The sequence below is a fragment of the Charadrius vociferus genome, unplaced genomic scaffold (genome assembly GCF_000708025.1).
Source record: "Charadrius vociferus isolate BGI_N301 unplaced genomic scaffold, ASM70802v2 scaffold3, whole genome shotgun sequence".
Taxonomy (NCBI): Eukaryota; Metazoa; Chordata; class Aves; order Charadriiformes; family Charadriidae; genus Charadrius; species Charadrius vociferus.
In genome coordinates, this window is record NW_009647748.1 from 500,641 (window position 1) to 514,767 (window position 14,127).

At 58.9% G+C, this 14,127-nt stretch overlaps 1 protein-coding gene across 1 annotated transcript; it reads right to left on the reverse strand.

Annotated features, from left to right (window-relative positions):
• Window positions 1–2,346: 2,346 nt before the first annotated feature.
• On the reverse strand, window positions 2,347–12,454 carry ARHGEF37 (Rho guanine nucleotide exchange factor (GEF) 37). Its single transcript, XM_009882060.1, has 12 exons — window positions 12,251–12,454; window positions 11,714–11,837; window positions 11,164–11,311; window positions 9,670–9,869; window positions 8,953–9,083; window positions 8,271–8,375; window positions 6,773–6,883; window positions 5,184–5,513; window positions 4,125–4,253; window positions 3,565–3,760; window positions 2,954–3,126; window positions 2,347–2,556 (listed from the first exon to the last, which is right to left on the reverse strand). Exons 1-12 carry the CDS (start codon window positions 12,452–12,454, stop codon window positions 2,347–2,349), a joined length of 2,061 nt encoding a protein of 686 aa, XP_009880362.1.
• Between the last annotated feature and the right edge of the window lie 1,673 nt (window positions 12,455–14,127).

Genomic DNA, 14,127 nt, shown 5'->3' on the forward strand with positions numbered 1-14,127 from the left:
GACTCGGGAGGGAAATCCGACCTGATGTGATTTGATTAGGAACGGAAAAATCCGGAGGAGCCATCAGCAGCGAGCTGGAGGTGTGAGCCCTGCTGCTGCGGGGCCAGGGCTGAATGGGGGAGCCTCAGAAACACAGATATTGTGCAGCATCCCTCATCCCCCCAGCCTGCCTTCTCTCCTGTCCCGAGGACCCCATCGACCTTTCCCCAGGCTAGTCGCATCCCTACACAATGTCCCCAGCTCCAGTGCTGCCATCCCCTCCCGGGTTTCCTGTGGGTGAGCATTTGCTTGGGGCTTTCCGTGGCACCTGGGCGGAGGTAGCGAGCCCCCAGCCTCCCTGCATATAAAGCCCCAGGACCCTGCAGGGACAAAGGAGGCGGCTCTGCCCTAAACCAGGCACCTGCACCCACGTGTGGGGTGCACAGCGAAAGCAGAGCAGCATCTGGGGCCTGTCCCCACCTGCCTGGCACCCACCCTTCCCTCCCCACACAGTGCAAGCTTGGGTGAGGACATGCCACCTCTGCCCCCCCTGCCCTGCCCACGGCCACGGGGCAGCACCGCGGGGACCCGCACCCAGACACCGTGACGCTGGAGCACGTCCTGCAGGGAGCCCGTGGGCGGCCGAGCGTGCTGCCTCCCTGCCGGGCAGGGCGCAGGAGCCAGCGTGCCAGTGCTCGCCAGCCGGGCCATCGCACCTTTGATGCGGGAAGCGGGAGGTGCCCAGGGCAGCCGGGACGACGCCAGGCTGTTGCACCAGTGGGTGACGCCGCGCTCTGCTGCCCACGGTGGGCGAGGGGTGGGCAGCGTGGCACGGTGGGCTGAGGTCTCCTGTGGAGGGAGCGTGGTGCCAGCCCCTGAGGGCTGCAGCTGGGAGCTCCCGAATTCCCCTCTGACACCATGTCAGCGTTGTCGTGAGCGCTGCTCCCTGCCCCGAGCCCCGACAGCATCTCCTAACAGCACAGCATAGAGCAAACCATGGGGAAACTGAGGCACAGAGCTGTGACACCTCAGGCAGCGGTGGGAGGGAGTGCTGTATCCGTCCCCAAACTGAACTTTAGGTTAGGGATCAACCGACACAGGTTGGTTCTCCCAAAAACCTCTTCCACGGGCCTGTGCTTCCAGAGAGCTTCCAGAGAGCATGTGTCAAACCACTGGAGACTTGTGTGGGTCGGCAAGGGGGACAGGGTGCCCTGAGAGCCCCAGGAGCTGTGGTTTCCCTCCCCAGCCCTGAGCGGCCCCAGCTGGGAGGGAAGCGGTGCACAGCTCGCCGTCAGCCCCGCCACAACCGTGCTCAACGCCAGCACCGCCAGCCCTGCCGACCTCGGGCTGTCCCCACACCGGCCAAGGACACGCACACTCCACCGCAGCAGCGAACCACCCCACCCCCCTGCAGCCTCCCAGCGCCCCAAAACCAGTGCTCCCAGTTCCCCAGAAGGAGGGGGAAGAAGGGGGGAAGGAGGGGGAGCCCATCAGCACAGCTGGGGCAGAGAGACAGTATAACATATTATAATGTCAGCGGATCAGTCCCACGAAACCACATCGGTGGTGTACAGAGCGCTTCTCGTCACCAGAGCTCAAAGTGCCTCTCAAAGGGGTCAGTGGCATCAGCCCCACTGTGCTGCGGGGGGAAACTGAGGGAGGAGCGGTGCTGGGTGGCCAGGAGGGCTGGGGAGGACCCCAGCCACCACGCTCAGCCCGGCACCCTCCCATCATTGACGCTGTGGCCGGGCGCAGGCTGGCGTTGATGTGCCCTTTAGCAGGAGGTAAAGGCAGTGCTGCCGAAGGGACCGCAATGGCACATCAGGGTGGGCACCCAGGCAGGCGTGACAACCCGGTGAGGAATGGGGAGCCATGTCTCTGGGGTGCTCTGCCTTGGTCTCCGCACTCAAACCAGCGATTCCCCTGAGAGCCTCTTCCCACGAGCCCCAGATGCTCCATGCCACGCTGAAGAACCCCTCTGCAGCACTGCACCCTTTGCAGCTTGGCCCTGATCTAATTGGGGACAAGGCTGTCTTATCACCCCTAGGGACACTTTTGTCACTGACACGGATTTCAGCAAATCCCTGGAAAACTGCAGCCACCTGCCCTCACTCCCCCACGCTCCTTTCCTTTGTGCGTGTACACATGGGGCACGGCACCCTCACGCCTACTGTCGTCCCTCCTGACTGCCGTCCCTCACACCTACATCCCCCAGGCCACATTCTGCCAGCTGCTTCCCACCATCTCCCTGGCCTGGGCCCACCACGGCCGCCCCCCTCCAGCATCTCCCGTGATGTGTCTTCAGGTGCCAAGCGGATGGCTCTCATCTGATGAAGCCTGTGCCCTTGGGTGCCAGGCTGGCCGTGCTCACACAGGCAAGCTCCAGCCCATGGGCTCCTGCACAGGGACGGTCACCAGGTAGCTGGAGGGCACGTAGCCCCTCTGGCCATTCACATCCACCAGGCTCCACTCCTTGCTCCCCTTCTTGTCATGCGGCTCCAGCACCACCACGGGCTGCCCTGCCTGCAGGCTCACCTCCTGCGGACTCCTGGCTGCGAAGGAGAAGCCGGCGACCACCTGCAAAAAGGAGTGGAAGGAGGGAGGAAGCCATTGCTGGACGTGAGAGTCAAAAGGGGAAAGGACATACATGGCAGGGCAGGACCTAGAGGGGACATGGAGGTTGATTCCAAGAGGACAGTGCAGTATTGCCATTGATGGAGGCACACCGGGGACCTCACCAAGCATACTCCTCTTGCTTCGTCCACCCCAGGTCTCAGCAAGGCAGACACCAGCCTCATGAGGCACTTGGCCAGGGGCTGTGACACTCCCCTGCTGGGCACGTGGCTGCGTATGTATGACCACGTGTGCTGGAAAAGCAGGCCCACCTTCCCACCCACATGTTGCCCACACAAGGAGTAGCATGGAGCTGGTGGGGTTGCTAGGAATGACCCTGGGGAGTGTTCCCCATTCTTACCTGGAAAGCTGGGGTGAAGGCGGCCACCTGGGGCCTGGGAGCTTCAGGTGATGCATATGAATGTCGCCTTCTCTCTATGCCACTCTCCAGGGCTGGCATCTGCATCCCAGGCTGCTGGCTTTGTACCGGGCAATAGGGCTGGAGTTTTCCAGCAGGCACAAACCCTCGGGGACCTGGAGGACACGCACACACACAGGTCATGGGGCCCTGCTGCCTGGCACAGGTAGGACTGGTTGGAAGAGAAAGGAATGACAACCTGGCTGTTGCCAGGCATGGCACAGCAGCCCTGTTCAAACTGGTCCATCACTAGGGGATATCCAGCAGCTAAACCCCCCCAAAAAGGGTTTCAAGGTGTTTCTGTGTGCACGGGATTTTCCTTTCCCAGCCGTGATGAGCCACGAGTGCTCCCTCACGGGGAAACTTGAACTTTACAGCTAATGGCCACGGGTGCAGCTGGCAAAGCAGAGGTGGGTTTGGGCTGAGCCAACCCTGGAAGGGAGAACCTGGGAGGCAATGGCCCGCTGCTTCATCCAAGATGAGGAAGTGGTTCGGGTTTGGTTTCTGACCCTGGTGCCGAGGTGGGGAGAGGCTCCCCATAGCGCTCACAGTACCTCCGGCATCCACCAGCCATCTGCTCTTGTTCCCTTTAGTGTCCACACTTTGCAGCAGAGCTACAATCTGCCCCCTTTGCAAGGTCAGGTCCAAGTCTTTGCTGCCACTGATGTTGCTCGTCACTTGGTAAAGTTTATCTGGGCCGTGCTTGCTCACAAGGGAAAGGACCTTCCGCTCCTCAGCAGGGTTCAGGGGCTGGTGGGGAGCAAGAGAGACAGGAACACTTGATGAGACAGGCAGGAGACTGACGCCCTCCATGTACCTGTGCTCTCCTTTCTGCAGGATCACATTCCAGTGAGAAGTTAGAGGAGAAACTCCTTCACACCATCTGCTCTGCTTTATGGTTTGGAGATGAGTGTCCAGAACCAGAAGAGTTGAGACTGTTTCATCCCTAGTTATTCCCAGCCAGCTGCTTTCAGGAGCTTGGGGGAAATACCATGGCTGTGGCAACCCCCCATGCCACTTTCTGAGCCAACCTCCCCCCCAGGGAGATGTTCTACACTGGGAAGCCACAATCCTTCATCCAGCTGGCCTGAGACACCTCCTTCCCAGCTCCTACCTGTGTCACAGGGCTCGGTGTGACTGTCTCAAACGCCTGGCAGAAGGTACAGAGCTGGGCACCAGACTGTTTCAAGGTGTCTTCCACCATCTTCCAGAAACTGGGCAGAGGCATACGGCCATGGGGCATCTGTGAAGACAGACCCTGAGATCAGAGAGGGCCCTGGGAAGGGTCAAAAGAAAAGGAGCAGGAAGAAAAGAGGTGAGAAAGCAAGAGAACAGACCTTGTCACTAAAGATGAACCTTGCATTGAGGATGCGGTTCCCTTTGCCAAGGAGACCTGCAGTTCTCTGGCTTTGAGCCACCTGCCCTGGGCAGGGCAGTCACACGTGGGGCTCTTGGGCTGTACTCAGCCCACTGCAGCAGTCCCCCGGTCCTGCTGTCCTGCCCCAAACCCACAGTCCATCCCACCTGACTATCAAGGGAGACAGGCGGATGTCGCTCCGGGGTAGATGTCTGCGGTGTAAGCATCCCAGACAGAGCAAGGCGAATCCACCTTCATGACTAGGTATGTATGAGCAGTGCCTGAGAGGATACCTCTGTGTGGCTGCATCTTGTTCTCATCTTGGTCATGGGTCAGGCCCGGGCCACGCTCTGCCCCAGGGCTCTGGACTGGCCTGACCCACCACGTTTGCAAATGTCAGGCTCAGAGTGCTGTGCAGTGAGAAGTCCTGGAAGGTATCTCCTAGGGGACGGAGGTTCGAGGAATGCTCGTTCCTCAGGCCAGGACGTGTCCTTCTCCTCCTCACCCTCCCAGCACAGAGCTCTCGGGAGCTGAGTTCACACTGATCTCTCAGGCAGCACATCAATAAATTATCAGTGGTGTCCTCAAAGAGAGGGCAGGACAGTTCCTGGCAGTGAAGAAGAGACAATTTGGCTTTCCCCGGCTGAAGGGGAAGAGAGATCACTCACAAATGCCAGACAGGGAGCGGTGTGTCTGCAAGGGCTACAGCAAACCTTCATTGCCCTGATATCCAAGTGGTGTCCCAAGCCTGAAGAAGGCAGGTCTGGCTCAGCACGTGTGCCAGTTTGGGCACACATGCCAAGGGGTCACTCTCACCTGCTCTAGCTCCTTTTCTGCCTGGTGCAGGACCTGGGCAGCCAAGTCCCGTTGCAGAGTGCTGAGGGAGCACAGTATCTGCCCCAGGATCTGCAGAGCCACCTGGTTGAACAGTGGGAGCTCGGCCACGAGCAGGGCGTTGATGGCGAGGTAGGTGTTCATGGCTGCCTCCTCGTCGTATGTCACGCTGCCCATCTCGCTCTTCCTCTCCTGGATCTCCTCATAGTCCAGCAGCTTGTCCAGGCGCTTCTTGATCAGCTGTTGTGGCCCCACCAGCATGTCTGAGAGGCTGCAGAGGGGCTGGCAGACCAGCCTGTCCAGCCGTCGCTTCTGTGGGGCGAGAGAACCCAAATCTCCACGTAAGACCCCCCCACAGGCCTAGCTGTCTGCATGGGACACCGTTGTACAGGGGAGAAAAGGCTCGGGGACCTATTGAAGGGCTTGTGTGGAGTGGGGAGCACCTGAGGCGTCCTTCCCTGAAGGCACATAGGATGCCAACCAAAGCAAACCCTTGGTAGAGAGCAGTCATGCATCCCACAATTCAAAACTTGTGCTCTATGCAAATGATTGGGTAGGACCCTCTCGTGCAAGGTCCCACAGGCCATGGCGGGTGCTGCAGTGGCTGTCCCATGCAGGTCATCATGTCCGGGTTTGATGGAGGCCCTCAGCCCAGGGTCTGCGTGGTTATCCTGTGTAGCTACACTCCCGCCCTGTGCTGGTGCTCCCTGGGGACATTGGCATCCAGGTGCGGGGTTCAGGCTGCCCTGCCACATTCTTCACTTCTCGGAAAACCTCCCTGACTGCATTCATGGTGGCATCCCTGACCCAAGAGGGAGTCCTGGAAAACCAAGCAGGGGTGGTGGAAGGAGGCAGATGGGGGGCTCTTGGGCTCCCAAAGGCAAGTATGGATGCCCACAAGGTATGGGTAGGTTGGAGTGAGGTTTGGTGCCAAACACCTTGTGTCAGTCAAATCAACAGTACGCCTGGTTTCCCACCATCCTGTGCTCTGCTGCAGCCCTGCCTGCATGGCCAGCCATGAACATCTCAAGGCCCTGAAGGCACAAATAGTCTTTAATGGCCCAGACCAGCCACACCTGGGGCCTCCACCCACACCCCGGCCACAGCCCATTTAAGGGCCTTTAGCTGCTGCTTGAGTGTTGCTGTGGGTATCCTGGTTTCTGTCTCTGTCTCCTGGGTAGACCTTAGCCCTCTGCTGTTGGTAGCTTGGCTCCTGGATGAACCCATCAGATAGACGTTGCAGCTTGTCTCTAGCCCTGGATGGACTTTAGAGCTGTGTTGTAGCTGTATCTCTGACTCTGCCTCCTCTTCTTTCCTGGATGGACCCTGGAGCTGGTTCCTCACTTCGTGCATCCGGGACTGTTAGTGGATGCTGTTACTTGCCCCTGGCTCTGCCTGCAATGTTCAGGCCCCAGGGGGACTGTGTCTGCTGGTGAGGACACCCCCTGCTCTGGGGTCCCCCTCAGCTCTTGGCTGCCCTGCCCTGGGGGAGCAGCTAGCCCCCACTGTGCCCTGGCAGAAGGTGTGAGCAATGCTTGGCTGAAGGAGATCTACAGGGAAAGACGACTTACAAACTCTGGGAAAACAGTGCAATGGAGAGATTCTGCAAAGCGGCGGTACTGCTGGGCAGGTCCCTCATCAATTTGCAGCTCACGCTTGTGCGGGGTGGGCAACAGGACTGCCTGAAAGAGAGAAAGCCATCAGACCTGACCTGCAGAAGCCGCCCACCACTAGCTAACCCATCTGTAACCTATCCCTGGGTTCCCAAAGACATGCCAACATCCTAGCCTGGGCGCTCTGTGCTAGCAGCTCAGCAGGACTGATGCTCTGGGCTACTCTTGTCTGCAAGCCATGGAGCTCACTTAGCTGTTAACAAACCTCTCCCTTTTTCCTCAACCCTACAGGAGCTCTTACACAAGCAAGAGTGGCTGTGATGATCTTGCATGCACCAAGATTTGCCGCTCCTTGCGGTGGGTGCACTGATACAGGCAGATGTGCAAGAGGGAACTGCCAGCCAGCATGAAGAGAGGCCAGGCTGCCTCTGCCCTATGAGGACATGTCTTGATTGGCTCCTCAGGATTGTCTTTGAGAAGCTTTCAGAGGGAGAGAGATGGGCCATGCATGCAGCCCCACCTTCCCCACCAGCAGCTCCTCTGAAGCTGCACCCAAGCCCCAGCATGACACTAACCACAGCTTATTCTCTAGGCTGCCCAGCCTACCTGCAGGCGCTTGATGTCCTGGCTGAAGCCAGGAACCTGAGCTACAGAGATGCACCTCACTGGGGGGCAGTGCCAGGCAGGTCCCAGGAGCACTTGATGTCCCAAGGAACGGTCATACCCTGTCTCCCTAGCTGATGCCACATCTCACTGTCACACTGATTGCCATCTTCATGTTTTCTATTCTAGTCCTATTTTACCCACTCTTTGGGCTACAGAGAGTCTTTCTGTTCCCTCTTCCTCCTTTCCAATCCTATATGGGGAGCCCTTGTCAATATTTTCATGACAAGGTCTTCCCAGCCTTTGAATTGTTGCTTTCTGAACCCTCTGCCATTTCCTAAGACTTTCCTGAAAATACAGTGTTTGGGAATTTCAAGTTTTGCCATTGTTCATACTTTCATTTCCCTCAGGTGTCCCAAGGGATTTCCACAAGAAAGCCACAGTGGCTACTGAGCCGAGTCATCTCAAAAGAGAAGTTTGTTGTTTCCCTGATTTGGGAACACTTCGGCCTTATACCTGTTATGCAAGAATTCCCAGGCTGAACAGCACTTGGCCTTCTCAACTATTTCATGCCTTGAAACAATGATCAGTTTAAGGACTGATTATTCTCAAATGACACCCAGCTCAGACTGTGTCAACAAAGCCTTGATTTTGTTTTAAGCTCTGCTGTACTGAAGCGATCTTTGGATGTCGCGCAAGCCCGGCCCGGCACAACATCTTTAGCTGAGTGATGCAAGTCACTGAACATCCCCAAATGACACTGGTTTCCATAGTTGAAAATACTCTTCCGTCCCAAGAAACAGGTCTTGAGTCCTGGACGGGGTTAAACCTCTGTGAGTGGTCAGGGTTTTACCTCTAAATGGCCCAGGTAGGATGCCACATTCTCCTTTAGCATGGCCACGCTGGATGCCACGCACTGGAACTTCTCCTCCAGGTCGTCATATTCCTTGTCCTCTGTCTGCAAGGCAAGAGACAGCTTATCCCCGGCTCAGGCAGGGCTGGTGGCCCTCTCTGGTTGCTGATGTAAAAAGCAGTCAGGCACCTGCCTGAAGCTCACAGTGCTGGGGACAGGCTGGGGACAGGCGGGGGACACCCTCAGAGCCTCCAGGAATCTGAAAAGAGCCCAGATCTCTGGTGCTTGGGATGCACGCAGAAACGGGGCTTTTGGTGTGGTTGTGCTGGGGAACACTGGGGTGTCTTTCCTTTCGTTGGGGTGCCTGAGGATCCTGTGGGTCCTTTGGGGGTCAAAGCACTCCCCTGCAGCGCTCTGAGGCAGGGAGTGAGGTGTGTACCTGCATCCCTCCCACCCCGCTGGTCCTTGGGATGTGGGACCAGCAGCCACCCTTGGGCTGCTCGAAAATGGGACTGTGGCTCCTGTGACAGCACAAGCCACTGGGTGTCAGCATCGGCCAGGCCACCTCTGCTCCGCTCTCCCCTTCTCACTGTCATCTCTAGAGGCGGCGGAAAGCCCCAGAAATGACCCAAGGAGAAGCTGTGGGTCCGTGGGTGCGGGCGGTGGGGTGGGGGCTGCCCACCTTGGCCACGATGCCGGCCTCGTGCATGAGGAGTCGGCTCAGCCGCGTGGTCTTCTTGGCGATGGAGTGGGTGTTGAGGCGGGCGAAGCGGTCCCGCAGAGTCAGGTGCTCGGCCTTGTTGTATTTGGTTGCTGCCTCGGGTGGGGGCACAAGAGGTGGAAGGGGAAAAAAAAAAAATAGATCAGAAAAGGAAACTTCATGGCAGCATCCTCAGCAGCCTGAGCGGGCAACGCCGGTGAGCAGCACCCGGGCCCCGAGCTGGCAAGTCACGATCAACACGATAAGCACAACCCACATCAGAGAAGGGCGGCCCCAGGGAAAGTACTATGAAAACCAAAAAGAGCAAGCTCCTGTTTGTGGGGAGTTTGATTTCTCCTATCCCAAGGGCAGGACTGTTCCTCCCCATTCCCCAGCTCCGGGAATGCAGACGGACTGGTTTTGTGCTCAGCTCCCCCCCATGCCACCCTGCTCCTGCAGCCTCCAGGTCTTGCCCAGAGTGGCATTTGCAGGACCGGAGCAGTGCCAGGAGCTGCCTGCACGAGCCTTGTGGTTCTGCCAGGCGGGACGGGTGGCGGGCAGGAGAGCTTTGAACTGATTTAAGTGGGAATCAGTGCAACACCAAGGGCAGACAACTGGGGTTGGGCTGGGACTTCCCAGACCCCGCGCCCCCTGCCCGCACCGTGCCCCCTGCCCGCACTGTGCCCGCTGCCCGCTCACCTACTTCTCTGCGCCGTTTGTACTCGTTGATGTTGGCGTTGACCTGGGCCATGGCGCGGACGGCTGCCTGCAGGGCCGGGTAGGCGCTGGAGCTGGCTGGGGTGTTCTCCAGGATCTTCCCAAGCAGCAGCGGGTATTTGGTGACCCTCTGCACCGGCATCACCAGGAAGAAGCTGAGGTCCGACGCACCCGTGTGAGGCCTGATGGAGAGGGGATATCGCTCGAGGTCGGTGTGGAGGGCTGCCCTTCTGCCCTGCCGCTCCTCACAGAATGGTCAGGGTTGGAAGGGACCTCTGGAGATCACCCAGTCCGACCCCCCCGCCAGAGCAGGGTCACCTACAGCAGTTGCACAGGACGGCGTCCAGACGGGTTTGGAATGTCTCCGGAGTGGGAGACTCCACCACCTCTCTGGGCAGCCTGTGCCAGTGCTCCACTACCCTCAAAGTAAAGAAGTTCCTCCTCATGTTAAGATGGAACTTCATATATACGAACTTGTGCCTGTTACCTCTTGTCCTATCACTGGGCACCACTGAAAAAAGGCTGTTCCCATCCCCCTGGCACCCTCCCTTTAAGTGTTTATAAGCATTGATAAGATCCCCCCTCAGTCTTCTTTTCTCTAGACTAAAATGCCCCAAGTCCCTCAGTCTTTTCTCATAAGAGAGATGTTCCAAACCCCTCATCATCTTCAAATCATCTCCCTCCCAGCTTCTCTGTGAGCATTTTGGGGAGAAAGCAGCCCCTCTCCAGCTGTAGGGGAGCTTCGCTGCCTCGGACATGCAGGCAAGATGTTCCCAGTACCTGTGGGGGGTGTCTGGTTGTAAACCCCTGCTCCCTGCCAGCTGTAGGGCCATCCCCCCGCCTGGGAGCACTGGCAGAGGGGTGCCATCCCCACCATCCCCGAAGGCAGTGCCAGCCCCGGGCACTCACCCTGCCTCCCTGAACAGTGCTGCGCTTGTCTAACAGGAGGCACGGGATCCGCGCTTGCTGCGGGGGCAACGGGGAGGGAGGGTGTGGGCAGGACTCCCCTTTGGGAGTCACATAGTCTGTGCCCCAAAACAGAGAGCAGCAAATCTCAGCAGCAAATCTCTGCTCCACTCCCACTCCTGTTTCTCCTGGCTCCGACAGCGTTTTGACCTCCCCCAGGGGTTCAGGAGGGATTTGGCAGGTCCCCCTGGGGACAGCCCGTTGCTCTCATCAAGCTGGAGAATATGTGCCCTCTTGGGCTGTGGAGCCGGCGAGAGCTGTGGGTGCCACCCCATCCCTTGTTTTGGGGTCCACCATAAAAGACCACCAAGCTGTAGTGCCCCTTTGGCAAATGGCCCCAAGGGTGCAGGACAGGCTGCTAGGGACTACACCAGGCAATGCCACAAAGATGATGGCCATGATATTACACTCAGCCTGGTGGCACGTACCCATGCAGGCATCTTGTCCAGAGAGAAGGGCAAGGCCAGTAGGTAAAACAGGGAGGTGGTGGCCTCAGTAGCAGGTACTTACACTGTTGTATTCAGGGTCTCCAAGATCTCCTCCTGCAGCCTGGGGTCCTTGCGGTAGCTCTCCACCAGCAGGAGGGCATGCTCGTAGCTGGCACAGTAGATCTTGTAGACGGTCTCCATCTCCTCCTTGAACTCCTGGAACAGGGTGCCTGGGGAAGGAGAGCGAGGTTGGAAAGGATGGTCCTTTCCCATGGCCTTGGAGAAAGGCGGAGGTTTCTCCTCAGCCTGCTGGAAGGGTGAAGCTGGCAGAGCAGTGCCAGCCAAACGTGCTGGGGCAGTGCTCTGCGCCCCGGGCGCCTCCGCTAAGCTGGGCCTGATGCTAAGCTGGCCCCTCATTTTCTGCAGGTTGCCCCTGTGGGGTGAGCGTGGGTGGCTGCCCATGGACGGCGGTGTGCAGGCAGCAGTGCTTCCCGGAGCCGAGGGAGGTGCAGGAGGGGTCAGGGTGGGTGGCCCTGGGGGCTGCACCCGGGCACAGCGCCAGGCAGCGGCGCTGCCAGCACCAGCAAAGGCATGGATGGGCACGGGTCAGCTCTCGGCACTGCACCACTTACTGATGCAGTGCAGCTGCTCGTGCTCCTGGGTGGCCGTGGCCTCAAGACCCTTCAGAAACCGCCTGGAGACGTGGAGGATGTCGTCGGTGTTAGAGAAGAGTCCTTCCAGGTCAAGTTCAGGTAGCTGGAGGAAACAAAGATGCCAAATACATCAGACAGAGGTGGACCGTGTTTTCTGGAGGCACTCACGCCCTTCTGAGCACTCGTGGCCTTCCAGCTGCCCCACACGACACCCAAGGAGCTGCAGAGATTCTCTGTTTCAGGAGGAAATGGGGATGCTGAGACCTGGCTGTGCTCCCAAGCAGGGCAATGAGGCCTTTTCATGTTACAGGTGCAGGGTTAAAGCAGTAGGATAGCTGTACTGGGTCAGACCCAATGTCCATCCAACCCAAGATCTTGGCTGATCAGGGAAAGCCTGAGGAAGGTAGAAGGTGAGCACATGGTGACCTCCCTGCAGTGATTTAGGCATATCACAGCTCTTGACCGATTCACCCTATGGTGCCTAGACCCTGGGTGGGGGGATGTGCCCCCTCTCACCTGCTTCTTCTGGAGGTGTGCCCGGATATCTGACACACAGAGCTGGATGTTGTGGACATAGCTGGCCTCAGTGGTGATGAGCTCCTCCACGGCCAGCCGCTGGCTCAGCTCCATCCTGTCACAGGGTACCACCTCCTCGTAGATGGCCTCTTCAGCATCAGATGCATCCTCAGCATCAGGCTCTGCCCCATGGGCACTCGCCATCTCGGTGTGACTCTCTGCAGGGGGTGGCAAGGGCTTAGGGACAGTCTGTGGCAAGGGCAGCCCCGGCACTGGTGCTCCAGTGCCCAACCCAGCTCAGTGCCCATGCTCCCTCCCCTGTGCTGGGGGCACATCCCCGAGGACACCTAAGCCATCTGCCTTTATGAGCAAGGTGTGGATGACACTCCAAAACCATCAAACCATAAAGCACTGCAAGCCAGGAGCAGGCAGACACCCAGCAGAGGGCAGACACCCACTCGTGGCAGGCAGGGAGTTGCCACACGCAGCCCAAACTCCAGCGACCATGTGCAGGGCCAGGATGCGGGCAAGGGGAGCCCTGGGTGCAGGCGGGGGCCTGGCAGCACTCCCCCAGCGCTGGGACTGCGCAGGGGCTGGTCCCCAAAAGCAGAGTGGGGTTTGCCTGCAGCCCTCCCTGCCTTGGCTGTCAGCGCCTGGCACATTGCCTCGCGTTCAAGAGTCCTATTCAAAGTACAAAGGGTGTTTTTGCAGTGCTTGAACAAGAGATGTTTCTGTGGCAGGGAGAGCTGGTTTAAAAGTGACAGAGAGGGAGACAGCAGTGGGCGAAGATGTGGGCGCCTCTGTCAGAGACACTCGCAGCCCCTGGTGCGCAATGACCATGCCCTGCCCAGCACAACCCGTTCCCCTCTCCTCTCTGCCTGTGGAGCGCATGAAAAATTGGAGCTGATTCATGCTGTTTCCTTCTCAGGGAACACCCTCTGCTCTGACTGATTCTGAGGAGGATAGAACGCCTCCCAAAGCATCACAGATAGTGCTCGGTCCCAGGCAGGAGGCCTTGAGAGAGAGACAGGGCACAGCCCACGCCAGCGCAGTCCACAGCTCGGCCAGATCCAGACCCCAGGCAGGGGGAGGGATGATGCCAGGCAGCCTGCCCACGGAGGCTGTGGAGGAGGTGAAGAGCGAAGGCAGGGCGGAGGTGACTTGGCAAGATAAAAGCGAGACGGCACAAGCAGCGGCACAGGGAGGGCGGTTCTGCATCTGCCCTCCGCCGCCTGCCCAGCCAGTGCCAACCTCTGCGCTCGGCTGTCCGCCGGACCGCGGTGGGAGCATGGAGAGGGGCTGGCAGGACAGCCCGAGCCTCCATGAGGGAAGGGTCCAGCTAACAAGCGGGCGATGCAGTTGAGCACAGGGCAGGGTGAATGTCCCCTCCTGGCACATGCCCACTGGAGGAGATCTGGGCTTGTCACAGCAAGCAAATGCCTATGAGAAGGTATGGGACCTCCGTCCACGTGCCTTACAGGGGCATGTTACCCTGCCAGCTGTCATCCCCCCCCTCTGCGGATTTGGCTGCCGCCCCTGCTTGTGCCATGGCATTAGCTGTTATGGAACATGGGGAGTAGGGGACACTTTCCTGCGCCCCTTTGGGTGCTTCCAAGGTGTTTGGGCAGAAGGATTCCCATGAAGGACTGTTGGACAAGCCTAGCGTCCTCTGCCTGGGGGTGACAGCAAAATCCTTGCTCAGAGGAAGGGCTGCAGTGGAGGCAGGTGGAAAGCCATGGTCTGAGGCATCCCCTGAGCCCTGGGAAGATGCCCTGCAGCTTGGGGGCATGCAGGCACTGGGTGTCACTGCACCAGCATCCCCCAGAGCACACAGCTGCTCTGGGAGGTTGCCCCCATGCTGGGGAAACCTCTTTCCC